Source organism: Onychostruthus taczanowskii, unplaced genomic scaffold, assembly GCF_017590055.1.
Source record: "Onychostruthus taczanowskii isolate IOZ18803 unplaced genomic scaffold, ASM1759005v1 scaffold46, whole genome shotgun sequence".
Taxonomy (NCBI): Eukaryota; Metazoa; Chordata; class Aves; order Passeriformes; family Passeridae; genus Onychostruthus; species Onychostruthus taczanowskii.
The window spans coordinates 4523901-4551865 of NW_024502125.1; the positions used below are offsets into that span (position 1 = coordinate 4523901).

At 39.1% G+C, this 27965-nt stretch overlaps 1 protein-coding gene across 7 annotated transcripts; it reads left to right on the forward strand.

Annotated features, from left to right (window-relative positions):
- The first annotated feature begins 725 nt into the window (after positions 1–725).
- On the forward strand, positions 726–27895 carry CDK7 (cyclin dependent kinase 7). Of its 7 annotated transcripts, XR_005953409.1 has the most exons (13): positions 727–893; positions 1023–1082; positions 4084–4117; positions 5946–6013; positions 7804–7872; positions 9182–9292; positions 10450–10568; positions 11594–11693; positions 13457–13543; positions 15239–15388; positions 17000–17147; positions 19686–19766; positions 20567–20767. XR_005953409.1 is itself a non-coding variant. In XM_041414692.1 (12 exons), the coding sequence occupies exons 1-12, from the start codon at positions 834–836 to the stop codon at positions 27764–27766; spliced, it is 1095 nt and encodes a 364-aa protein (XP_041270626.1). In that variant the 5' UTR covers positions 726–833; the 3' UTR covers positions 27767–27895. The 7 variants fall into 7 exon arrangements, 6 of the variants coding, with proteins under 6 accessions (XP_041270626.1, XP_041270629.1, XP_041270630.1 ...); XM_041414692.1 differs by lacking the exons at positions 19686–19766; positions 20567–20767 and adding an exon at positions 27678–27895 and having other exon boundaries at positions 726–893; XM_041414695.1 differs by having other exon boundaries at positions 19686–20767.
- The last annotated feature ends 70 nt before the right edge of the window (positions 27896–27965 follow it).

Sequence of the window (27965 nt, forward strand, 5' to 3'; positions counted from 1 at the left end):
CCTTTTGTCTCTTTCTAAGTTTCACATATTCAAGTTGGTTTCTTTTCTCTGTCCAAGCTGCACAAAAACCTCGGCCGAGAGCGGAATCGCTGTCTTCCCGTGTTCCCGTAACCCAGGCATTCATGTCCAAGGTGCCAATGGCCCTCCAGATAGGCATCGCCCAGATTTCCCGGACCCGGGCATTCAGGGTTCGGGTGTTAATGGTCCCTTGATAGGCATCTTATCTGGCGCCATCCTTTGGGCGTAGGGTCGTTGGCCACTTCCCGTCTTGGCAGCTACACCCTCCTTCTCATGCAAATGTCCATCTGCCGCGGTTTTGCCGTGTGTCTCCAGGCTGGATTTCTTAACCTGAATGGAATGAGAGGAGAAACCCCCTTCCCTTCTTCCCTTCCCCGGGTTATTTCATTTATATTATTTGATACACCATTTATTCCCATGAATTACTACCCGTATTTCTAACAGGTAGAACCTAACAAAGTGCCTGAGAGCACTCTTTCTAGAGAATAATAATTTTTTTTAATTAAAAAACTATCTCTCTACGCACAGAAATTACAGAAATTTCCCTGAATGTCAGACGTGAGATCCGGGTCAAAACAGAAGCAGCTTCTGGGACGAGCTGCTGACCGCAGCAGCAGACAGCCGCAGTGGGAATCCCGCGATGCGCCTGAACTGGGGCCTATCCGTGAGGGAATGGCGCCTGCGCCTCGCCGGGGGCCGCTGCGCGCGCAGGGGCCGGGCCGGGGCCGGGCCGGAAGCGGCGGGGTTAAAGCGCCGAGCAGCGCCGCGGCCGCTCCCGGGCATCCCCGCCGCTCCCACCGCGCATCACGCCTGCTATGGATGCGCGGGCCCGCGCCAAGCGCTACGAGAAGCTCGACTTCCTTGGGGAGGGGCAGGTGAGCGGCGGCGGGGACCGGCCGCGGCCCTGGGGCTGCGGCAGCCCAGCGGGGCCCGGCCCGTGTCTCCCGCGGCGGGAGGGGGACGCGGGGGGCCCTGCTCACGGCGGCATCTCTCTCTGTCCCTAGTTCGCCACCGTTTTTAAAGCCAAGGACAAAACGAACAACCGAATCGTGGCTATTAAGAAGGTAAGTGTCAGAATGTCTTCTTAGCGTGTAACAAAGTGTCTGGTTACTCTTGACCTACCTAACGACTTCCCTTTTTTTTTTTTTTTTAATCAACTTGATGGGAAATGGCATAATATGCATTTTTATTTCTAGAGAAATTTTTTTAAATTATCTGGTTAACCTGTCCGTAATGCCCACCCACCCCAGAGGAGGGAGTGGCTTTGCTGTTGCATGGTCTGTGACTTGAATTTCTGGTTATTTGTTAGGCTTAGTCAACAAACAGACCAATACACACACATTTCTAAACTGCAAACTTTACTGTACTTTGATAGTTGATTTTTTTTTCTTTTTTTATTAAATCGTTCCTGCTGTGGTGCCCAATTTCCTTCGTTCCAGAATGTTATCCTTTATCAAGTTCCTTAAAATTTATAGAATCATAGAATATGCTAAGTTGGAAGGGACTCATCAACATAATCAAGTCCAGCTCTCATCCCTATGCAGGACAATGGAAGAATCACACCATGTGCCTGAGGCAGTTGTCTAAACACCACTTGGTGCCATGGCCACTTACCTGGGAAGCCTGTTCCAGTGCCAGCCCCACTGGATGAGAAATCCTTTCCTAATATCCAACCTAAACGTCCCCTGAATCAGCTTTGCGCTCTTATTTTAAGTCCTGTCATTTCTAGACAAATGTTTCCTGAATAATTGAATTAGCAAAGCCTTGTTTCCTGCAGCTTTGTCCATTAAGATTGGCCATCATCTCATGTTGATTCCCATTCTAATAAAAAGTGGGAAGCAGCATCTCAGTATTTTTGCCATGTCAACTGACCCTGCTTCCATTGGGCATACACCTTCCTTCTTTACCTTATATTCAAGAGGACATCCCTGTTCAGCCAAGTTGTCCTTCTGCCTTATCTGCTTGACTTGTGACATTTGGGAATTGCCTGCTCTTGTGCCATTAGGAGGTGATGCTTAAAAAGTAGCCAGCACTGATGTGCCCTGAGCAGCCTGAAGTCTGCTCCCCTCATGTCCAGGGCTGAAGTTTTGCTGGCACTTTCCTGCTGTCAAGAGGGATTTTAAACTCAGTGTCTTCATGATTGCTGGGCCAAGATGGACTCAGTTTCTACTTCACTCATGAAAACTCTATGTTGACAAGCAGCAGATCCAAGAAGGCATCTTTTTGAGTTGGCTCACTTAGGATCTTTTCCACAAAGTTGTCCACATTTTCAGGAATCTTCTGTCCCAGGCTGTACCTGTTGTGTGATGCTTCCAGTTCTTTCTGGCAAGTTGAAGTCCTCCACAAGAACAAGAGTAGTTGATTTGGAAGGAACACTTAGTTCTTTAAAGAAGAATTCATTGGCATCATTGTCCAATGGGAGGTCTGTAGCAAACTCCCACAATTGCATCCACATTATTTGTCCCTTGTTTCCTACCCAGAGGCTCTCAACTGCACCATTGCCAGCTGCAAGCTTTGTACATTCCAGCCCTTCCATTACATATGATGCCACCCCCCTGCCTCTTTTGTCCTGTGTGCGTCTCCTGAAGAGCCTGAATCTGCCCAACAGGGCACTCCAGTCTCAGGCGTGATCCCACCAGGTTTCATTTAAAGTCAATGATATCAAACCTCTGGGACTGAATCAAAGCTTTGAGCTCCTCTTGTTTGTTCCTCATACTGTATGTATTGGTAGAGAAACATTTCAGGTGTTGTACTTTGTAGCCAACACCTCATGAAGCAGATCGAGGTAGCCCATTAGAGTTCATTTCCTCAAGTTTTGACACCTTGTCCCACTGATTATCACTGTGGAGCCAGGTATTTTCCTTTTCTCCCTTCCAAGCCAGTTTAAAGCTCTGTCAATGAGCTGTGCTGGCTCCTGTGCCAGATCTCTTTTTCCACTCTGAGAAAGGTGCAACCCATCAGGTGTTGGTAGAACAGGTGTTCAGTTATTCCACTGTCAAAGAACACGAAGTTTTTCTTGTGACACCAACCTCAGAGCCACATGTCAGCCTGGTGGATCTGCCTGTTCATTATTTCTTGATACCAGAAGGATTGAGGAAATCACTATCTGTGCTCCATATCCTTCTATCAGTTGTCCTGGGGTGCTCAAGTCTCTTTGAGTGCCCTCAGTCTTTTGTTTGTTACTGTGTTGATGCCAGCTTGAACAAACAATAATGAATAGTAGTCAGAAGGTCTTACTAGACTTGAGAGTTTTCCAGTAACTTTCCTTATCCAGTATGATCATTTTTTGATAAAATATGACAAAAGTGATCTTGGATCTCCAGCGTGCTTGTTTGCATACAAATGATGAAAATATTTACATTGTCATAAAGTGTTACTATCTGAAGGGATTGCAGGAAGTTTTTGTATTAAAAATGGATCTTCAGCTGTTCTTTGTAAGGGATGAAAAATGCATTTTAGAGTGGTTTTTCTGGCTGAAGACTCAACAAGTTGAATGGTGCCAATAGTAAGTCATCTTGTTTAATGCACTGATCCCTTTAGCATTTCAATAGTTGTCTTATATGGTTGCTGGTGGTAGAGGCTGTGGTGAAGAGCATTCTTTGTTTTAGCAGAATATTTTCTTAACTTTTATCATCTGGAAATGTCAGTGGTAGGATTGAAATGTCAGGTCATTAGATAATTGAGACAAAAGGACCTAGAGTCTGCCCAAGTTTACAGCCTATGCTAATTTTACTAGAATCATTCTGAGATAACTGCCAATTACTTAGCTTTCATTTCCCCCTGAGGAGAGGCTCATTAGTGATGTAATAAAGCTTTGTGGCTACAAAGCAGTTTATACTGTCAGTTTGCATTATGTCTGTTTTTAGTGCCCTCATGGCTATTTTTTGTAAAAACTAATGCTGTAGAGACAGTTATTTTTTAATGGGGAAATAAACCCCAGTTGAAACCAACCCAGCTGGTAAAGTGCTTCATTACTCTAAAACGAATTCTGTCTTAGAGGAGCAATACTAAAAAATGTATTCCCCACCATCTTAATCTTACTTAACATGAAATATTTATTTTCAGATTAAACTGGGTCATAGATCAGAAGCTAAAGATGGTGAGTTTTCAAACAAATTCATACTGTAGAAGCTGTGCTTTATTTGCTTTGTTTATATGAATTGATACATTAATTTCCCATACCATTGGCTAAGAAAAATTGAGCTCGATGCCTGCTGTAAGGCTTAGTAGAGGTTTGCTTCACAAACTGCAGGGACGACCAAAAGCAGCACAGATACCTGCATGCACGGTATATGTTTAAATATGAGTATATAACTTCTTAATTTTAATGGAATTCAAACATTACTATAACTATAATATAATATAACTATAGAATAATAGTAATAATAATAACAACAGCACTGAGTTTAGAATACCGTTTTGTATCAATTCGTCTCTATACCTTAAGTATTCAAGATGAGTGAGAGTATTTGTGTCTTTTCAGATGTTTCCTCCGTTCTATTTTTGTGATGTGTGCAGAGGCAAAAGTGGATAAAACCAAGATCAAAACTCTTGCCTCTGTGTCCTTTTTTTTTCATGTTCAGCACTATGGAGCATGTTCTCTGACAGCCCTGTGCCTCTTAAGTGTGGATATGGCAAATTGAAACCAAGTAATCTTGGTCTGACCACCTGTGTGGTGCAGCAGAATTTTATTTGTGTGCAGGCTGCTGTCCTTCAAGACTCCTTCATCAGGTTACCAGTTTTCCAGTGAAGAGTCTTCGTTAACAACTCTCCAGTTCTTTTCTTTTAAAGAGAAACTAGAAACTGATCACTCATCCCAGAGCCTCACAACTGAGCCGGCTGCCTGAGAGTTGTGATCCTCTTGGCCCTCAGTGGCCTAATAACCCTTAGGGACAGTCATTACTTTTGGCCTTTGCAGTGTCTAGCTGTGGATGAAAGATGTTAATAAAAATAATGATCATATCTACTTTTCCTGTGTTATCTGACAACATGGCATGCTTTTTTTTAAATCTAAGACTGTGCCTACCCAAAAGCAGTCTTTGTTAATTTGATTCCAAAATAGGTAATTAAAACAGGCAAAGCAGGAATGTAAAGTAATCCATGTAGCTTGGCCCAAAACTTTGCTAGTCTTAGCATTGAATCATAAGCCCGATTTTAGGAGAACACTGTTTTTCAGCTCGTGTGCATCTGCAGCTTCCTGTATGATACACCATAGGAGCATTTGCTTGCTCGTTTTCATACAAGCCACACATACTAGCATTTTTGAAGGAGGAGTTGGTACCCTGCAGGAACCATGGTTTGATACAGTGCCATCAGTGTGACTGCTGAAGGGGCACCATGCTCCCTGCTGGTCCCTGACTTTTCCTCTATAAAATCTGCTTATGAGAAGATTCAAGCAAGAGTAAACAGGTTTTGGTCACTTTTATGCCTCATATGTGCTACAGCTGGAATGTAGAAAAACATGTGCCTTGCATTATTAGATAACAGTATGTCAAAAAGAAAAGAGATTTATTAATGAGGTTTTAGAGTGTGCCTCCCTGTGGAAGTGAGACATGTTGAGGGACTGATTGCAAAATGAAGCTTTTCTTTAAAATTAAAGCAAGCTTTCCAATACCTTGAAAAAAGGTGATTTTTTTCCCTACGACTTTCCCTTTTTGCCAAAATGTAGACATGTTGCGTCATAATCTAAGCCTGATCACTATGGTGTGAAATGGACTTGCTGTGGAAGAAAGTGTATGTCCACTTATTTTGTGGCAATTTGGTTAGTTGTGGCAATGTCCTCATTATTTAGCAAATTGACGAGTGTTAAGAATGTGATTTGAAGTAGTAAATAGTCTGTGAGTAGCAGAACAATGGGTTTATTTGGAGCTTAATCCAAAGTTTTTATTTTGTTCTTTCATCTTCTTTTCTTCTTTCCATCACTGTAGGAATCAACAGGACTGCCCTCAGGGAGATAAAACTGTTACAGGAGCTAAGCCATCCAAATATTATTGGTGTAAGTAAAATAAATGCTAATTCTAGAGTCAATCTTCAAATACTTTCAGTAATTCAACAATTATTGTGGCAGTGTGCCTATTTTAATAACAAAGGCAAAGGGTTTTTTTTTCAATCCTTTTAGTTTTTTTGTCTGTGCCTATATATATGTTAATGTTGGAAGAGTTGTGAAAATATAGATCACTTGGTTTTGCATCTCTGATAGAATTGCTAATGAAGACAGAGCTGAATTTACCTGATTGATTGCTTCATATGGAACTGGTGACAGTCAAAAAACAGGCTTTTTAAAGCAGTGGTAAAGGGGAAGTCATGTGGCTTATTAGTCATGTATAAAATAGCAGGCTTATTTTAGCACACAGATATGATGTTTAAAATCTCTTTTGGAAGGAGTAAGACTGGTATTTTTTTAGTTTCAGTTGCATTTTGGTAGACTTACAGATACCCAGCTGGAGCTAAAGACATTTTAAAGGTAGATCATAGTGATAACAGAAAGTGTCAATATGATTAACTACATGAAATATGAATTTTCCACATACTTTTCAAAGTGGAAATATGGTTCTCTTCTGATTGTGACCCTACTTCCAAAGCGGTTGCTTTACCTATCAAGGTTAGAGAATATGCAGGGGGTGACAACTAAAATGGCAAAGGGATGGAGCATATTCTTTATGAAAAAATGGGGAATTCGTCACTTTGGAGAGGGAAAAGCTGGTAATGGGGTGGTCTACAAAACAAAGGTGATAGGTGGTGTCTATGCAGGAATGATGTTTCCAAACACCATTGTCCTAGAAATAAGAGATATATTCAAAACCTATCGGCAGCAGAAGTGGAGACTGTACTGCTTCACTCAGTGTGTAATGAATTCATAGGATGTGTTGCCATGGGCGTGTAGAAGCAAATTGCATCAACAGTTCAAAGAAGAGTTAGACAAATTTATGATCAGGAGCTTCATAAGCAGGCTCTAAAAATAAGGGACAGTATTGTGCCCCTTTTAGTAGTCCTTACAAAACTTTTGTGGGTTTTGGGAGTTTAAGGGCCACAGTCACTGCTGTTATGAACTATGAACTAAACAAATAAATACCTTGCAATGTGCCAATTCGTGTGGTCATCGCACTGAGACTGAGGAATGAGCAGCACCAGCTGCACACATACCTTACTCATTTTGAAGGAAGAACACCAGGCTAGATGATCTCTTGCTGTAGTTCAACATCATGCTTGTGCTGTCTCAAATTAGAAATTGATTGTGTTATTACACAGCTTCATCCTCAGAAAGGGCTGTTTGGATGTCCTCAAAAGAGTTTTATTTACCTTGGAAAGCTAGCTACAAAAATGAATACACATCTAAAAATGTCTGAAGCTAATAAGCCTAACACTTAAAATTTCTAAATACTGTATGCTTATAGGAAGCAGATACACAGAGCTGAATCCATGGGCAAACTCAGTCTTGTCTCAATAAAGGGTAGTTAGAACAGGAAAGTTTGGAAGACAAGGTGTGCATTACATTATCTGTTGTAGTTAACGAGATAAAGTTAATTCTTGCTCTTTTTTCCTGGCTCCAGGAAGAAAGGGCAATCATGTGAAATGTTATTTCCATATTTAATGGATTTTTTTTTTTTCTGGTTTGGAAACTTGAGTTAAGAAGCTAAACTGAGTAAGAATTTTTGTGTTACAAGTCAAAAAACTTAAATGAATTCTCAATAAGCTGAAAATCCATGTGCAGACTACAGTGGTGTTGAATTTCAGAAAACTGGAAGAATCAGAGCATGCTTAATCATAATGTATTTTGTTTTGCAGCTTATTGATGCATTTGGACACAAGTCTAATATTAGTCTGGTGTTTGATTTTATGGAAACAGATTTAGAGGTAAGATTTTTAAAGACTTTTTTTATCTCAGTATCTTAAGATGGTTTATGAAAGTGCTGCTTTAACAGACTTATATTTGCCCATATTAGAAGGGGGACTGTTATGATGTCAGTTGATGAAAATCATGTCTTAAAAGTAGCTTGAGTAATTTCAGTTTTTATGAATTCTCATTTGATTAATTCCTTTACTTCTAAATACCTGCCAGCATGATTGTGTTTACTATGTTAGTTTTCAGACTCCAGTCAGAGGGTAGAACCTCTGGCATAGATCATTGCTTCTGGAGTGTAATTGATAAGCATAATACCAAACATGTTCATATAAGTGTGACACTAAAATATAGTAAGAGACAAGGTGGTAGTAAAATCACATGAATTTTAAACATGTTTTCAAATATAGCAATGCTAGGTAATTGCAAATTAGTACGTTCCAGAGACCGGCTTGCTGAAATTTATGTGAATGCAAGACTTAAAAAGGTTAGATTAGATTTTTGCTAATAGAGGTTAGTAATCAAGTAGAATTTTAGAGGATTCATTGTATTTACATAGTAGTTACTCCAAGTTTAGTGATTAGGAAGATTGGTGTACAAGGATGAAGTAAATATTCTTGAACTGTGTGATGCTGTGGTGTGCAGTCTTTAAATTGTATTGTGGTATCACTCAGGCTGCCGCTGAGACTGCTGCCTGTTGTGATTAAGCAGATGCTGCATACATGAAATTTGTGCAGTCTTAACTCCTCTGTAACTCAGCTTATGGAAGGCTATTACTGAGCAGGACAGTAGTATTAACAAACAAGCTTTGGGGTCTTCGCATAGAATTTTAATTTAAAAAATCAAGGAAATGTAGAAAACTGAAGCAGATTTCTTAAAATGCAGTCAAGTGGCATAATCTCTGGTCTTTTTGGAAATAGAAGAGGAAACCATTGTATTTACAAAGATTAGTTACTTAGGTTGCAATGAGAAAGAAGGAGTAAGTGGAAACATAATTTCTAGTTTACTGTCACATTTATCATTTGTATGTGTACATTTTGTCCTGGAAGTTTGGGTATCAACATGGAACTGAGATTAAATGCTAAACTTTTGTTTCCCACATATTTTTTTTTATTGTTGGGTTATGCAAAGTTCAATTAAGCTATCATTTCATTTCTGATCTCCAGAATTGGCCCATTTTTCTGGGAAAAGGGTAAAATGGTAGAGATTATATGACTGCCAATCTGAAGCCTGTCTCAAAGGCAGAAATAACTTTTGAGCTGAAAGAATGGAGATAAGGTTGTCTTGTGTGCTGAGCTTTACCTTGACTTCAACACTTTGCAGGTTATTATAAAGGATACAAGTATTGTGCTGACACAGTCTCACATCAAGGCATATATGCTGATGACACTTCAAGGATTAGAATATTTACATCAGCATTGGATTCTACACAGGGTAAGCATGTGCTAAATTGACAGCCTTCATCCTACAACAAAAATCACATTGGGTAGTTTAGAGTCTAAAGCCTAATGAGGGTAGTTTTGGAATCAAGACAGACAGTCTCATTCCATAAGCATTCATATTTGCTGTTTTGGAGAGATAATAGCTGTACCAGAAATGTTAAGATTTACTGATGTGGTTATGACTTTGATTCTTATATAAAAGGTTCTCCACTTAGATGTGACTTCAGTTATCACTGTGAACTGGTTCTGCCTGGGATTTTTTTCACAGCAGTTGAACTCTTGAAGCTTTCCCCTTTCTATAAGGCAGTGTCAAGGCTTTCTCTGTTTCTCACTCTGCCTTTGCCCTGATAAGTAGGCTTGGGTTAAGAAGTAAGGAGGAGAGACAGCTGGGGCAGCTGACCCAAGTTGTCCATAGGGATACTGCATGGCATGTCAGTGGTAAAAACTGGGGTAGAGGAAAAAGGGGGAATTTTGGTTTCCAAGCTCACTGCTGTTTGGAGACTGTGTATCGCTCTTGTTTTGGGGGGGTGATGAAGGATTTCCATGGCCTTGCTTGTTTGCTTTGATATTTAGTTCTTTCTTGTTAAACTGCCTTTATACTGCTCCTAGAGTTTTCCTGCTTTTGATCTTCTCTCCCCTATGCTGCTGAAGGTGGTGGGTAGGATGAGAATAGTAAGGGCAAATGGCTGTGTGGATATTTTTGGCTTGGTTACTGTTGGGTACTTGTGGGTTGACCTCTGTTGGCCTGAGGTCAACCCAAAATATACTGCCACTGTATTGAACTGTGTGACTTCTGTGATTTCTGCTGGTATTGGAAGCACTGGCCAGGTCTTTTTATTATTCACGTGGCAGCTATGCAGATAACATAACTGCTGGATCTGCAGAAAATGTAAAATTTACCAAGAGGCTTCTTTAAATTCTGCAAGTTAAATGTGTTAATATTCAAATGGATCTGTCACACTATGGTTTTCATGATGAGATAATTATTTCCTGGGGAGTTTAAATTTTTTCACTCATAATATAGGTTTTAGGATAGAATCAAATCTTTCATTTTACAACACTGTTATTGACATGTCTGCCAGGACATTCATTATATGTCTGTTTTTATCAATACTGGCAAATCTTATTATTTGTTTTCTATACTGACAGGATCTTAAACCAAATAACTTGTTGCTAGATGAAAATGGAGTTCTAAAATTGGCTGACTTTGGCTTGGCAAAATCTTTTGGAAGCCCAAACAGAGTTTATACACACCAGGTAGTAACAAGGTAAGATGCTGTATATTGTTTCTTACACATAGATTGTTTAGTTGCTTTATAGGTATTTCTTGGAATGTGTCATGTCAAATCAACATATTCAGAGTGGCATCTACTCATGTGATGTGACAAGAGCTGCCTAAAAAACCACAAGGAAGCATTGTTTAACAAAGTCTCCATAAGAACCGCTTCAGTATGCATCCGTGGGGGTGGTTCTCATATCTGTCAAAATTATACTCTTTTGAAATGTCTGGAAATAGTACGTATCTGCTTAGAAGCCTGGATTTTGGAGCAAGACAGCTGCTACTTTCTGCTAATCACAAGAACCTAGAACCATTTTTGGAGCTATTTGCAGTACCTATTTTGAGACACACTTGAATCAATTTAAATATTTACAAATGGTTTTTATGGCAAGCTTATTTAAGGTATGCTATAAAAAGCGGGGCCGCAAAATATATGAAGTTTTGCTTTCTGACTGCTGGGATGCTAAAACTATTCAGGCAAAGCTGGTTTAATACCTTTATTCAAAAGACAGAAATTCTACAGTGTCAAATGCAGTGTCATTTCATTAACTTGATTGTTCTTAGACAGTGTGAGTAGTTTTTTCAAAACAACAAGGCTCATTTTACATAAAAGTAGTCTCTATACTTAGGTCTGTTGATATGGAAATTCTTGGGAGATGGGAGGAATTCTGTCTTGCTGTGATTCATTCAACATAAAATTTTAAGAAAATTTCAATTTACCTGCATGTTAAGAGCTTACTTCCTTGCATGTGTACTGTTCAATACTTGTAATCAGGTCAGTTGACTGCAGTTAATCTTCGGTTGTACATGACCCTATGGTGAGCTGTACACAAATTTGTTCATTTTTTCTTAAACAAAACACTTTGCAGAATACAGCTCTTCAATGTCTGAAAAGTATATTAGAAGTATACTGGTAGAAATAATATCCTTCTTTTAGGTTTTGCATTGCTACAGTATGTAGCATTTGACATGAGCAAAGCCAGGTTGTTCTTCCAAAATGTGTTTTCTTTTCAGGTGGTACCGAGCTCCAGAACTATTGTTTGGGGCTAGAATGTATGGTGTTGGTGTTGATATGTGGGCTGTTGGTTGTATTTTAGCCGAATTGCTCCTCAGAGTAAGTATTCAAATGTAAGCATTTTGTATTTACCCTTCTGTTCACTACACCTTTTTGTGGGTTCTTCTTTCCTGCTAAAAGCAGGTGAACACAGGCCTGAAGAAACTATAGAAAATCTTGTTAACTGTAATGAAAGTGTTTTTTTGTAATAGACTGAGGCTTCATAAACATCAAAAGCAGCGGAAGTCTTTAAACATCTGGGTTAAAACGTTGCAATAAACTGTCACAGTCTTGCCTTGGGAGAGGTCAAGTAGGTAACTCTTGCAGTCCTCAGACACCTATTTTGGTTCACTACTGTTCTAGAAATGTAACATCACATATAGGTGCATGGGCTGTCCCTTTTACGCTGTTCCTCAGTTATAATCACCAGTACCTTAACTGTGGTTTTATTGAAAATGAATGGAAGACTAATGTTTTTCTAAGCTGTGGTTAGTTGACAATACTGGAATGAAGCTGAAGGTTAACATCAAGCTAATCCTATGGCATTCCTCAGTATGGTACACAAATGTAATGGTCCTGGAGTATTTTTCACTGAAGTGGAATGTTTATTATACAACTCTTTGGAGAATACATTAAAGTGTGAGGGGAGCAGTGGAGGGCTGGGATACAAACACTGCTGAAGACATGAAGTAGCCTGCAGTAGTACAGTTTATCTTCCATGACTAAGTGGCTTCTGCTTGGTTTCTGCACCTTTGAATGCTTTTGTGGCCATATCATAACCAGACTTCTGTATGAAAACACTTTGAAAGAAACCTTTTGCTTTGATTGGTCACACCAAATAGGTGTGCTGATTCAATTTGATTGGCAGATCAGATATGGAAATGTACAGTGGCTCTTTAAGCAGCACTGGTGATGGATACATAACTATGCATTAGACCTGCTAAAGCTGAATACATTTAAGCAAAGTTAGTAAGCCAATAATGCTTGAATTCAGTTGATTCTTTGGTTTGTCACAAAATAAAAAGTGTGTTATGGATCAGTTTTTATCACTGATATTTTGAAATGTATGTGTCACTTTTCAGGAAAATGCAGCTTCTGGGAGCTTTTTATGAAAGCAGTTTATATTCGAGTGGCTTTCATCATGCCACAAGTTGGTATGCTGTCTGCTAGGGATATCCATTATGGTTTTTCTGTCCTAATTAAATAAACACTGCCTCTAATTCTTCATAGATTTGCTTTGGTCACCAACTTTCTTTTTCCTTACATTGTGTGCTTGATATGTGAGCTAGAAGTTGGACTGGGCAGATATCCCCTTTTCAGGCTTTTGCTTTATTTAAATGACATGTGACACTGATTAGACAGCTTTCTATCCCAGTGGGCCTCTACTCTCCCTCATGTTTTCATTTAGTTTCATAAGGCTAACTTGTGTAATCCAGTTATGATTCACTTTAAATATCTAGAAAAGCTACCTCCAGAGAACAGGTGGTGAAAAGATCACCACAACCAACTGACTTTAGGCTGACAACTGAGATATAAAATCTTTGCTGTGTTTAGTACATTTTACATTAATGTGGTTGTGATTAAACATAATCTTATGTTTAAGCTGTCTGCTGTCAAGCCAATGATACCAAGCCTGGCTTTAGGAAACATTCAGAATCTATTTGAGCATAAATAGAATGCCTCAAATATCCAGTGTACCTCTTTGTGGGGAGGTGGTATACAGAGGGCTTTTGCCTTGCACTTACGCAGTATCAGTCAAATTTTTTTTTTCTAAAATTGAAGTTCAGAAGTTAATTCAATCAAATGCCATGTCCTTCTTCCAGGTTCCTTTTTTGCCTGGAGACTCTGATCTTGACCAGCTGACAAGGATATTTGAAACACTGGGCACTCCAACAGAAGAACAATGGCCTGTGAGTAATTTTGTTTAACAAACTGATACTGGTTTTACTTGATACTCTCTATTTTAGCTCTTGAAATTAAATGATTATTCCAGAATACTTGAGTAGATTTTTCAGAAGACAAATTGCTTCATCTCATGAAGCAGCTGAGATTTGTTGTTTCTCTTGGCAAACCTCTGGTCAACAGTAACAGTATCAACACTTCTTGATTTCCTTTCTGTGTGCACAGTTTCACATGGTTACTGGTGTGAGATTCTTGCTGCTGTTTAATGTTTTTGAGGTACTTATTTAATTAGCATGCTTTAACCTGGAATGCTTTAATCACTTTCAGAAGCAGGAACCATTTGTAGGGGCCTAAGTTGGCCCTGGTAAATTATAGTTTGATGATAGTAAAAAACAAAGACCAACACCTTTAAGGATAAACAATTTGCCTCAACAATGACCCCGAAACAAATAAAATTAGTAGTACAATTTTCTCTGAGATGACAGCAAATTAACACCAGGCCAAACTTACTGTCAGGTCACACAATGACCTACCTAACCATGGTTATTAAACAGAGTGAGAGGAAGTGGGATATAATGTCTGATGAGCTATTTGTGCCAGCTACCATGCACAGGGAGTCCAGAATTCCCTGATCAGGATTTTGTCATTGAGTTGTGGAAGCACTCACTGGACTTGTTCACCTCTGCTCCCTCTCCATGCAGCTTTTCCTTACTGTAAATGGTGCTGGAATGCTATGGTATGTGATCATGAAATGGAGCTGTAGCCAAATGGAGAACTGCTGTGTGAGGCCCTGCTAGGCCTCCACAATTCTGATATTTCTTGAGTGTTCTGAATGGAATGCATGAAGGTTTTTGCAATGACATTTCTGCTTCCTTTGGAGAGGAAAATTTAAGATAAAGTCGGGAAAAGAGAGAATAAGAGATTAGTTAACACAACGAAGACGACACATCCCCAAGTTCATGTCCAAACATGTACATTTTAATAATTGCAACCTTTATTATCAAGATCATAACTGATTGAACACTTTTTTGACTTTGTCCAAGTAAAATATTAATACAAACTTGAAGTGTGACAACTAAGGCTTTAAATACTTAAAACACTACAAAATCATTATGTTTGTGTAATCATCTGTGTAATTTTTATACTGGAATGTGAACACAATGGGGTTGATTTCATACCTAGAGGACAAAAAAGTATGCAGCTAATTTTTTGTTTAACTGCTTGGTGCATATTTTCGTTCCCTCCTCCCGTTGCCCATATAAAGTTGCAGTTGTGCATTTAAAATCAAAATGGACATGGTTCAGATAACATCTATTAATATAGAGAAAGTGAAGACTGACTGTTTTGAAAATGCTTTTCCTCTTGCCATGTCAGCTCATTAAAGGAGGTTTTATTTCATTTTTCTGACCCAATCTAAAATTCTTTCATGCTTCCTTTAGCAGTTTTTCCTTTTGGACTGGTCACAACTAAAGCAAGGGAAGGACAGATCATTTGGAAAGTTGTTTCACACTGTAACAGTTATTTTAAAAAAAGCTTTTATGACCTTCTATTCCTATAGTTATTTAATTCCAGTGACCAAGTAGTAGCAACATGTTTTGAAAGATGAGATGCTTCTGGTGAAAGAACCATATTCAGTTCACTTTCTGTGAAAAGCTGAACTCTTTCTAGGGGAAAAACATATATTCTGTTTTTGATCTTTGTAGGGGATGACAAGTCTTCCAGATTATGTCACATTTAAGCCATTCCCTGGAATGCCACTTCAGCATATCTTCAGTGCAGCTGGTGATGATCTGCTCAGTCTTCTTCAAGGCTTTTTCACGTTTAATCCTTCCACTAGAGTAACAGCTACTCAGGTATAGTACACTTGCGTTATCTCCTAATGTTCATTAAACCACTGTTAATATCAGATAAATGTGTTTTGAAGCCAGTTAGCTATGTTTGAAATGAAACATCACATGGATTACTAGAAACATAATCCCAGTGTTTTATAGAGAGAACGGTGAAAGGCGTGGATAGTACTAAGTGATCATCTCCATTCCCAGTGTAGAGTCAAGGTAGAGAGCTAAAATGTGTAAGAGCCATGACCTTCTGATAGTCATATTTGACATGGTGAATTCAGTCACCTAAAACTTGAAGGTCAAGTCTTAACACAGCTTTTCTTATTCCCTGGGTTTGGAAGGTTTTTCTCCTTGCTTCATCCTGTCTCTTCTTCAATGTCTTTTAAACTTTTATGGTACTTCTTAAACATAAAGTTCCGTGGTGATTAAACAGTCATTCTTATCTAATTCTCCTTTTCCGTGATACTTTCAATTTCCATGATGGGTGGAAATGGAGGACTTGGAAGAAAAATCTTGCAGAATGTTCTAGTTTGCAATTCTGATTTCTGTGATGAGGAGGATACAGCAGTTGGCAGTTAAAAGTGTATTTCTGTCACTTTACACTGTTAGGGAACATGCAAGAAACCTCTGTCCCCATTGGGCCAGGACTCCCTCATTGCTGGTTACATTTGAATTCAGGAGATCAGTTCATGTGTTATGTATCTTTTTACTAGAAGACTTTTCAGAGCACATTCAGGCTGTTTTGGCCACCATCTTTAAGAACATTCACTGTAAATTTCCAGATAATTACTTCTGCTATGCTTGAGACATCTCTGTGGTATTTGATACGTATGAAGTAATTTTTCAGGTCATATTATGGGATAGTGACTTGAATATATATTACTTTTCTAGTCTAAACCTTTTATTGACAATGCCACAGTTTAAGACAGAAAACAACTTGCGCTTATTGTATTGGTTTGATTTATTGCTGACATTGAGTATAATGTAATTGGCACAAGAAATTATTACCTAAGAGACAGTCACTTTTTGTTAACCACGCTTCATAGTTCCAAAAATTTAAAGTAAGGTATATAAATTCCACCACATGAAACCAATCTTGCTGACTAATGTTTGTCTTCTGCTCTGATAGGAGCGATGTCTTTCTCACAGTTTACAGGGTAGAAACAGGACAGTTAAAGAAAAATGAGGGAAAGACCCATCTTAAAAACTAACAAAACAGCTGGTGTCTAGATCATGAATCTGATCAAGACTTCAGAAATATTCTGTTAATTTTTCTTTATTCCTACTTTTTTTTATCCTCATCTTATCTGATCTGTCTACTCAGAATGTAAGCTTCAGAGTTAGAAGCCGTTTATACAAGACTTCTTACAAAATAATCTAGTTTTGTCAGGATATCTGAGCACTGGTTAAAAATAGGAGTATATAATTATCCCTTGCTTTACAGATCCATGTAGGGGGGATAGTAGTTTTGAACACACTCTTTATTTGCCCTGAGGCCGCTCTGTAGTATAAAGGTGTTAAAGTAGTTTTTAAGTCCCAGGTAAAAGTGCTTGGTTTCACTATAACTTCTTTCTAAATTACACTTCATACTAATTACTTGTTTCTTTTTCTTTGATTATCATTTAGGCATTGAAACAGAAGTATTTCAGTAACCGACCAGGACCCACTCCAGGAAATCAGCTGCCAAGACCCAACTGTCCTGCTGAAGCTGCAAAGGAGCAACAAAATGCACTTTTAAATTTAAAAAGGAAAAGAACAGAAGGAATAGATCAAGGTAACTTCGTATTATGTCACCACTTTTAAATAGGAGTTATGTGCTCAGGGAGAATGGGATGCTTCCAGTGTTTTAGAAACAAAACTCTCAAAATGAACTAATTCCCTGAGCACTGGCTGAAGCCCTTTAATGATATATGGTTTGGAGTCAGAATTACTAATACCTGTGTTCTAACAGAATTAGCACAGAAAAGACTGATGCTTAAGAGTCTATTAGAAGAAATAACCGTATTCCATTAATTCTGTAATGGAGAGTGGTACTCTCCAGTAAATTATAGGCTATTATTGTAGCTCTCGCACGCTGCGGTCACTTGGGGCGAAGGGACGCCGGCTAGCTACTCCCTGGATGGCCGCAGAGGGTGCTACAAGACTGGCCACTCCCAGGCTCTCACTGAGACTGCCCAGGTAGCGGTGACAGTTGCGGCGTGGGTGTCGCAGGCTGGTGTGAGGTACGAGGTCCCGAGATAAAGGAACGAAAGAAGGAACACTTGTGTAGGTTCCAAGGAAACTTTATTCCAAGGAGGGTCAGGGGAGAAGGGTCTGGCTAACTCTTATAAAGAGAGTGGGCGTGGGGGGAAGAGACATGAGGGAACCAATAGGTGAAGGCAAAAGAAGGCTTATGTAACACAAAAGGCCCAATGAGAAACACATGGGGGAGGGAGGAAGCCTTGAGGACAAATCAGGAGCTATACTGGGGATGAGTGACATGGAAGTCTCTCAAAAAAAGGAGGGGGGTCACAATGACAGACAGGGGCAGGAGGCAGCACCATGGGGATTGACACAACCATATGAGGGCATGAAGGGAGGAACAAGGCATCACTCACTTTGATGAGCAGGCCAGTGGCGGGAAAAACAGGGGAAAAACAACTTTGGAACAAACCATCGTGAGGGGTTTACATGGGGGGGAAAAGGAACAAACCATTTCTTAAACTAATAAAGAAGAATTAATTTTCACAACAACTTCAACTTAAAACACGCAACACCACATATTATGATGAACTTTTTTTTTTTTTTTTCTGAGACATCTTAGGTGGAAGTAATTTAACTTTACACCACTTAAGAAAAGGGAGAGAGGGAGTCTGAGACGTAACATGATATTCTGTGAAATGACAGGCTGGAGAGGATAGATCAGATTCAGAGGAGAGATTTTTGCTTACTCTGTCTTAAGGTATGGAAGTTAACTTTTAAGACCACTCTGGGTCAAGAACATTAAGCACATTTCTGTGACCCACCTCCAGTCTTCTCCAGACAGCAGGTATTTCATACCTTTGTGGCAACACAAGTGCTTAGTACTCAAGAACTGTATCTGACACTAAATTACTCAGGCCTTCTATTAGGGAGGCAAATACTATTTCTAAACTAGGAGTTGGTCTTCTTAACATCTGCAATATGCTAGATAGCATCTGTCAGGTTAGCATCAGCTCTTTGTTATTGCCGGTATGAGACTCAGTTTTAATATGACTGATATTTTTTTGAATGGAGCTACTTCAATAAAACTATTTTCTCTTGAGTTCAGAGAGAAATCTCCCCACGGTTCACCTTGCTTTTTAGGCATTTTGAATTGTTGTTTCTAAGTCTTCATCAAATTAGAAGTAAAATACATTTGGTTCACTACTGTAAGTTTTCAGTCTCAAAAACAAGAGTGATCAGTTGCACACTGTTTCCTGACCCCAGTACCATGGGTCTCCTGGCTTGTGGGAATTTGTCAAGTTACAATAGCATAGACAATTAATTTAAGCATTTTAGCTCCTCTTCCAAAGATCATGTGAGGGTTTGTGATAAGTGTTTGGGGGTATATGCCCTAAAATACACCTGTTAACTAAAGGATGTGAAAAAGAGAGAAATGCCTTCTTGAGTTCTGTGACTTAATGATTTGAATTTGTGCATTTGACAAAGAGCAGAGTTTCCAGAGTTGTATCAAGTTAGAACAACAGTTGCTTTGACATCTTTCCATGCTTCTGTGTAAATGCTTGGAGTTTTGAGATTGGCTAGAAATGAGGCAGTAAGGTAGTCAGCATTACTTTTTGGGACCTTTGAGTATTGGTATAAAAAGCAATATAATTTCTACCAGCTGGAAATGGAGACATGATGTATTTTCTAATGTGGATTTTCCATAAGGTTCTGTTACTGCCTTAGCTGGGCTGACAGATCTAGAAGGCTTCTATCCAAAGGTAGTTCCTCTAGTGCCAGCAAATGTTAAAGGAGAGAGCCAATGATAGAGCTAGCAAATCTGCTGTCCTGGATTTCATTTGCTCTTCTTACATGGCATTACCATTTAAATTTAAAATCTGAATAGTGATTTGGAAGAATAATCCTCTAGTATTGGTTTAAATAAAAACTTGAAGGACAACATTGCTGTAGGGGGTGGAAATGTGTGAGTGTAATTTCCAAGAAAAATAAGTTGTATTCCCTAAAATTCTTAGAAAGGCCCTGCATCCTGCAGAGCACATTTCTTTCCCCTAGCCCTGTTGAGGTAGCACTCCAGAACTTGGCAGAATAAACTGAGTGCTTGCTTCCTCTTCAAAAATACTGGCACCAGGAGCTGACTGCTGGGATAAAGATTCATGACATTGCCGTATGTGCTGCTTTTCCGCAAGAACAAATCCCTGAAGCCTGTGAGGTGTGTTCACCAAATCTAAGTAATTCTTAGAAAACAGCCTCTATTCTCAGGGGAAGACTACCACTAGATGGATGACTGCCTGTAATAAGTATGAAACATACATACTTTGTATCTACTGCTACCACTTACTTCTGATCATTAAGGTTTTGGAAACACTGATTCTATGATGACATAACTGCCCATCTTCTCTGTCACTTAACCAAAAGCAGTAATGCTTCCCCAGAATGCCTGTTTCTGTCCTATTAATATGCATTCCTACAGAGCTGTAGCTACACAAAACAGGGACTATAAAGAATGGTGCACTAAAGTTTTTCCTATGTTAATTAAGCATAAGGATTCTGATATCAAAACTATTGATTTGGAAAAAAACCCCAAAAACATTCTAATCATATTTAAGTTTAAGAATTTGTCCTAGACTTGACAGCACAAAAGAAAAATCCTTTAGAGTGTGTGTGGTGGGACAGGTTTAAGCCTTAGAACAGCTTGCTTTTCTTCGGTTTCAAAGTAGAGTTAGTTGATTAGCTTTTCATATCAACAGTTAGGTTTTTGTATGAACAAAGAGAAATATTTGCATGTATCCTAAATGCAATTAAAACTTAATTACAGAATTTATGACTTTTGGAATATACATTCTGATTCAGGTGACCTTTGATTCTAGCACTCTGTCATAGATTTGTTAGAAAATGTCATCATGTACTGCCAATGTCATAAACAGCATTCTGCAATTAAGAGTAGGAGGGGGCCTTGAGGAGGGGGCTAGACCTGTATACTTTGCTAACAACGTGATTTACATTTTTCAGGATTACCAAAAAAACTGATTTTTTGATTGCTGTGATGAGTGAAAATGCCTTGTGTCCCAGGCATTGATAAAACACTGTAATCGTCGCTGGATGTTTTTTTCATATTTTCATATGTAAAATATGAATTTTATTATTTCCTTATGGACAGAGAAGTTTAATTAATCCTTCTTTTTACAATAAAATTATTATTGAGAAAAACGATTATCTGGTTTGCTGTCTTGTCCTTTGAGTCATGCTCTGAGACAATAACTGTCAAAACTGCTTGCAGGCTACAAGTGTACACAGACTAATTTTGCAGAATCTCTGTGCTGAATCACATGCTATTCTGTTCAGATATATATCCTAAGGGGGAAATGTTACTAGAAGTAACATACTTGTCTCACATGCAGCTTAGATAAACATATGACTGTCTTCTAGACCTATAATAAAAATGTAAGGAAAGGGTAGGATATGTTTTTGTTCCAGTTAGTAGGATCAAGTATTAACAAACAAGTTTGAATATGTTCTCTCAGCAGTCATGTATTAAGACTTCTGCAAAGACACATCCACTGCCTTGAAAACAGTGTGAAGTGCAGATTTAATGTGAAATGTTTGGAGGGTTTTTTTTTCCTATTCCCATCTTGCAGGAGAAGTTACCTGAGAAAATACAAATACTGTTTCCTGCAAAGCCTTGAAGATTGCAGTGAGAGACAGAGGAGGAAGATCCAGCTGGGGAAACTACACTACACTAGTCATCCTGTCAGCCTGTATCTGTAGAACAGCTCATAGGGCAGACACTGGACTCAGCTTTGCCTGAATTCCAGCATGGAGAGGTAGCAGAGTTTCTGCTGGGTAACTGAACTTCTGCAATGGAGAGAACCAAACTTGCATATGCTGTTGCTGCATCTTAACTGTGTGCCTGCCTGCTGTTGTACAGTGTATCTCAGGGATACCTGCTGAGCCACTGTCATCATTCTGCCTTTGAACCACATTCACCATTCTCTTTGCTAGTTTTGTGGCAAGTATAGTAGTGCAAGACTTTGAGGCTTGTAGAGGAACAGCAGTCATCATCTTGCTCGTGTGTTCCTTCCTTTTGCTGCTACTTGAGCTAATGTAAAGCATTAGGCCTTGTACGGGAGAAGAGTTGGTATTTTCCCAGTACTGTGTTCTCTATTGGTTGTTCGCAGTTGAAAAGTAAACAGATTTCCTAGGATCTAATTGAGGGTGTAGAAAAAAGTTTATCCATTAACATTAGTCGTGTAAGTTTTTATTGTCTGTTTAATCAAACATCCTTTCATTGCAGGCTAGAGGATTAAGATAACTATAGTCCTACTTCTCACTGGCACAGGTTCAGAAATACGTTTATCAGAATAGGGAAGAGGGATTTAGGAGTACTGTAGACTTCTTTCCATTTACTTATCTAGTGTATCTTTCTAACTGGTCCTAAAAGCCTGGAAACCTTCAACCCCTAAAACTGTCACTGTCATGCACTGTCACTGCATTTTTCAGTGACTATCTTAAGTATTCTGTCAGTTCGGCTTTGGGAAAGAAACAACGTTTCCTGCTTGTAAAAAAGCTGTATCTGTCTAGACAATACCCCTCCCTGAAGGAAACCTTTTCCACTAGAACAAGTAGCAAGCTTCTAAGCTCCTACTGGCAAAAGTTGTAGAGTAGGTACCGAATTAGATAGGTAGTCTGTATATTACTGTACACAGCGTGGTTACTATACTCTGTAAGAGCAGGCTTGAAGCGTGAGGTGCTAAGGCCTGAGCAGCAGGCCTCAGCCAGAGCTGACTTACAAGATGAATCCTGGGCATTATGTGACTAACAGTGTTGTTTAGCTAAAAACAAATTATTGAGATGCTTATGCTAGCTGTTTGTCGCCAAACGGGCTGCTTAAGAAACTTTCACATCTTGTGCAACTGTCTGCAAGAAATGTATCATTTTAGGGAACTTTCCCACCAGGCATTAATAGAGGCTTGTTTGCAGGGTGTTTTAGGGAAAACCCTCCCTGCTAAGACCTGGCCTCAGGCCATGCTCTGCCTCCAGCTGGGAGGGAAGTATGCCATCAGATGCAGGTGCTTCTGTACTAAAAATATAATCAAGCAACTTTGACTTGCTGATCTGGGCCTATAAAAGCTGGATCCCCTTTCAGGGTGCATTTGGAGACCTCATCTACAAGTGGATACACCAAGTAGGATTCTCCCAATTGCCAGGAAGGGTTCTCCAGGTCGTCACTGCAAAATGGGGCTCCCCAGCAATTTCTTATTCTGGATGATGGTAAAGTATTTAGGCAATTGGTGATATATCATTCTAAATCCTTTCTCTTGTGTAGTAATGATGAGGTGCATTACCTTGCTTATTTTTGCATGTTGCTTAAGCTGACCACGTAGTTGCTTTATTTAATGTATCATTTTACTGTTGTGTTGCCTTAGTACTCATAGTAAAATAAGATCATTCTTTCCATTGGTGTCTGTGTCATTTAAATTGCCCCCATCAACTGGCAAAACAAAGTGAGAGGATATTTTGTGACTAAGACTTGTATGCATGTATGCCACAGCAGATGCCCACAAAATGCTATTTTTTATATAATACAAGTTCAGGAGCTGTTTCTCTCCAGATCCCACGCAGCAGTTTGGACTGTGCTCTGTATGTACAGTTGGGCCCTGTTCTATACCATGGGTGTGTGCAGTAAGTTGTGTTTTCAGTTGAGTTCAGCTGAATTGTTTCAGTTGAATGGAGCTGAGTGAAGCTACCTGTGTCAGGAACTAAAACTGCCTTGCTCTTAGTGATGGTGTGCACAGATAAAATGTATGTGCATCACAGAATAAGATAAGATTAGAGAAAGGATCAGCACAACATTTTTTTCCTTCATCTCAGGCTTTTGGATGGTTTGATTTAACTTTTGTAACAGGTCAGAACTCTGGAAGAAATATTTGGGATTTGTGGTGAATATAATATGCAGTCACACAACTAGTCATCAAAATACTGTTTAATTTGTGACTTGATTAGTTTGTAAGCTTTATATCATGTTAATCATGCTTCAGTATTGACAGTCTGTCTCTAATCACAGCATCTTACTGAATATGCAGCTGCTGCAATCTATTTAGCTTCTGTTCAGAACCATAACAATCAACCACAGTTTGTCTGGAACACGCAATGTGCACGCTTATGCAAAACCCTCAGTTGTACACCTGAGCAAACAGGAACATAATGTAAATGCCTTGCAACGTTTCTTCTGCTTTTACCATCTTTTTATCATGAGTTACTGCTGTTTCTTCCTGAAAGGTTAAATCTCCTCTTTGCAAACGTTATGGCTTTTACCTAGAGACTTGATGGAATTTGAGTGACTTTTATGCATTGTACTGCTATTGTTTGTAATTGAACAAGAATGTTGTCACTATAATTGAACTACAATGTTGTTTTCTTCTTCCACTTTGTTGCTACAATAAATGAGCACTGTATGAGCACACCTTGAGCACACAGAAAGGTGCTCTCTGTTTTAAACAAAACTGATTTCCTTTTCTTGTAGATGCCAGGATTTCTTGTGGTGGCATGGAGAACAAGGACTGCTAGCTATCTCATCCTCCTCTGTCTCCCTGGTTCTTGATAAATGACAATGCTGATCCCGGAAGCCTTTTTGTTTCAGCAAAGAAGGTTCAGAGTTGAGTTGTTACATACAGTTACTCTTTTGCATTTTTGGTATTTTTCTGTACATGGTGTGGCCTTGATGTGCTCCAGGCAGCACTGCCAATTCTTTGTTTTTACCAGTCATTCTTGGCTTTTGTTACTGTTCTTGTTCTCTTGAATTATTGCATGTGCACTGCTCACTTAGCCATTTCTTCTGCTGCTCAAATGTTTATGCTCCATGTGCTCCAGTGTAATGATTCTTTTATGGAAAATGTTTCACCTGTGGCCTTTTAATACTGCAAGAGAAGGAAGGGGTCATTACAAAAGAGGCTATCATTGCGTCTGTTTTTCTTTTAATCTCTCTCCTCCCCCTCACATTTTATACTCAGAAATGTCAGCTTTGTCTCTGAGTTAAGCTATTCTCTCCACAAGCCTGTAATAAAATTACAGGATAAACCACAGATAGGTCTCCATATGGTTTATCAAGTTGAGACAGAAAAACTTCTCAGAAAACTAATCTGAGTGCTTTGAACACTTTTGGCAGGCTATATTTTGACACACACCTTGCTGGTATCCAGTAGTGTGAGTGGTTCTGGAAAAGACATGCACGGCTGCAATCTCTTTTGGCTACAAAACAGCACTGCCTAGGAAAACCTTTGTTGATCCTAATCTTCCAGAAGACCTTCTGGGAATTAGACTGACTCCTCCTGTAGCCCAGCACTATCAGGAAGATTTCTGAAGCAGCTCTGGTCTTGCTAGTATGAGAGAACTCTCATTTGAGAGAAATCTATTTGGCCAAACTTTTTTCATCACATAATGAGAATTTCTCATTTCAGGTTTTCCTAAGCAGAGCTTTGATGCTACATGAACTAGACTCATATAATCTCTGTCTTCCATTCTAGTGTTTCCAGTATTTTTTTTCTTCTTTGTTGGCAACTTATTCAGAAAATTTCTATTTATTTCTTTCTAAAAACTCATTTCAAATAGAAGGACAGGGTGAGGGGGAGGGTTCTGTTTTTCCCTCCAAAGTATCAAATTCATGAGCTACAGGCAATGCACAAGGAGTTTTTGAGGGTCTTGCTGTGTGGACAGCACTGAGATCATTAGCATTGTAACCATTTCTTCTTGTTCTGCCAGCCCAAATTGTGCCCAGAAAGCTTCATAGTAACAGTATTCATTACTGTGATATGAGCAGAATGATCTGCAGAGATGGAAGAAGGAGATAAGGCACTTTACTCTTAATTAGAATGTATTACTGCTGTGTCATTTATTGCCTACCACATAAGATTTGTTCCTTTGGCACTGATAGTTATGCTAAGCTCATTTATACAACAGGTATGTATCAAAGCTGTGTGCTTTAATTTGGGGAAATCTCCACTTTGGGCCAAGGTGGTAGGCAGGTACCCTTAAAGAATATTTATGCTGTCCTGCACGGACTTGTCATCTGTGATTTTTATTTTTTTTTAAGAAAACATTCACTGTCAAAATTAACAGATAATTAACATCTATTGCAATCTGCCAGTCCTGAAGAAGTCTGTTACTGAGTTGACAAATGTAAAAATGTCCTTTTCTTGCTACTGTAAATTTACTTGTAGATTCAGCAAGTTCCTCTGGTGTTCCCACATCAGCATCCCAAAGAAGTCAACAGTACAGAAAGTGCCACCATGTTTTTCATCTTTATATATGATGGTAGAAACTGATTTTAGTCTATTAGACTTAATTGCAGGAGCTGAATTTCTGATTTACAACCAGCTTACTTTTTCCTGCTGCTTTAATAAGACCCTTAATACTGACCTCATGTGGTAAATTGGGGATATCATTCTTCCTTTCTTCCATCTGTCACTCATGAAGTCCAGTAGGACTCAGTGCCTCCCAGTCAGCACCAGACTCCCTGCTGGTTACCTGAGTGTCTGAAATGTGAAATATGCTGGGGTACACTGCAGTCTCCTTTTCTGCCAGCACACTGCTTCCTCAGCATCACCTAAGTTAAATGTCCATGTCACTTGTTTCTAAGGTAAAAGTTGTGATTGAAAATCTCAGACATCATGTAATGAAATTCTGAGTAGGAAGGAAATGTTGTACTGCATCCAGTGGCAGGGGGCTTAGAAAGAATAACATTTGTAAGTGGCATTTCATGGCATTGTGCTAAAAAGGGGCAATGAAGAGTATGCAAATGCAACACTGGGGAATTCAGTGCAATGCCACACTTCTGTGCTTCCCTTACAAAAATTAACTTCGTCTGAAAGGTGTAATTGCTGCATTTCCTTAATAGACAATGCAGAACTTAATCCATTCTAAATTAACACTGGAGTGGAAAACCAATTAAGCAACCAGTTCATTAAACTATCATTCTCAAAACCCAAAGTTTTTAAAGCAGTTTTGCCTGGAAATACCAGCCTTGTTTGTTTTTTAAAACTAATCTCTTCAAACGCTATGCAATACTTTCTTTCAAGTCCAGCAAGTTTCATGTGACCAGAATCTAACCAAATCTGACACTTAAATGCATGGATAATTTTTTAGAAATCAATAACTGCTACCAGCCACAAAATATTTTTTGTGTGAATTACAAAACACTAATAAAGACACAGAGGAAGATACCACTATTTAGCATTATGACCAACCCATTGTTCTAAAAGGAGCAGTTACATTATTGCACTGATAGTCTCTGTGATCTCTCCCCCTCAGAGATTTATAGTTGCAGGCTGCTCTTGCCTTGCACTGGCAGATCCTTGGGTTGCTGTGGTGGTTGCTTGCTGTGCCTCCCCAGCCTCCACACACAGTCATGAGGGTGATCATCCAGCCACAGCACTGGGCTGTACTGGGATAATCCAGCTTTCTTTTTCTCAGGTCCACAGCTTGGACATACAGTGCTGTTCCAGCTGCTCCTGGCATGATTCCTGGTGTGAAAAACACCATTCACTTTTGTTAAAATTTTAGAAGTTTAATAGTAATGAATATAGTAATGAAAATAGTAATAAAAATTAGGACAATAAGAGACAATAAAAAGCAAAGAATTACGGATGTCTGGGTGCCTGGCACTCTACCAAAAAACACCCCTTGCTAACAAAAAATTACCCCTTTAAAGCAATAGCCTATTGCATAATCATATATCTCATACATGATTCAAACATTCCTTTCAAACTAGGGTGTTTCTACTTAATTTTAGCCTCCCCCACTGCATCTTGTAAATCAACCTTCTTGGTTCCTCGAAGTCTGAGCTTTCCCGATAAGGAAGCAATAATTTTTTTCTTAGGATCTTGGTGTCTGCTGTTATCTCTATCCAGAAGAATTTCTTGATTGTCTTTTCCCTTCCTTGAGCTAGTTACAAAAAGTATCTAATGTCACACAGTTTCTATTGTAATATTATGCTATATCCTAAAAACTATATTTACCACACTACTTAAAAGAAATTAATACAGCATAACTTTCCAACATAACACATATCGTATTAATTTTAATATTTGCGAAGAGCTAATCATATAATATGGATTTTTCACACTAGGGTATGCTGGATTTTGGAAGATGTCCAAAGGACAGGGCTTCTGGAAACCCTTGGCTACTTACAAGAATGTGAGGAGATGCGGTCTATAATCCAGATGCTGGTGCAACTTAGGAACAAATGGAGAAAGCTCCGACTTTATTATGGTATTTAGCCACCTAGACTGCATGACACAGATGGTCTTGCAATGACACACAAATAAAACTACAGGTGATAAGTAAGTTACTTCTGCTGCCTGATCACACCTGTGAACAGTGCTTCCCTATACTGGATTATCTTTTCCACAGGAAA

Bases quoted from the DNA above. Each gene is read 5' to 3' on its own strand.
- CDK7 (XM_041414692.1), top strand. From the start codon at position 834: ATGGATGCGCGGGCCCGCGCCAAGCGCTACGAGAAGCTCGACTTCCTT. The intron at 4,118-5,945 runs GTGAGTTTTCAA...CCATCACTGTAG, and splicing joins TAGATCAGAAGCTAAAGATG to GAATCAACAGGACTGCCCTC. The intron at 10,569-11,593 runs GTAAGATGCTGT...TTTTCTTTTCAG, and splicing joins ACACACCAGGTAGTAACAAG to GTGGTACCGAGCTCCAGAAC.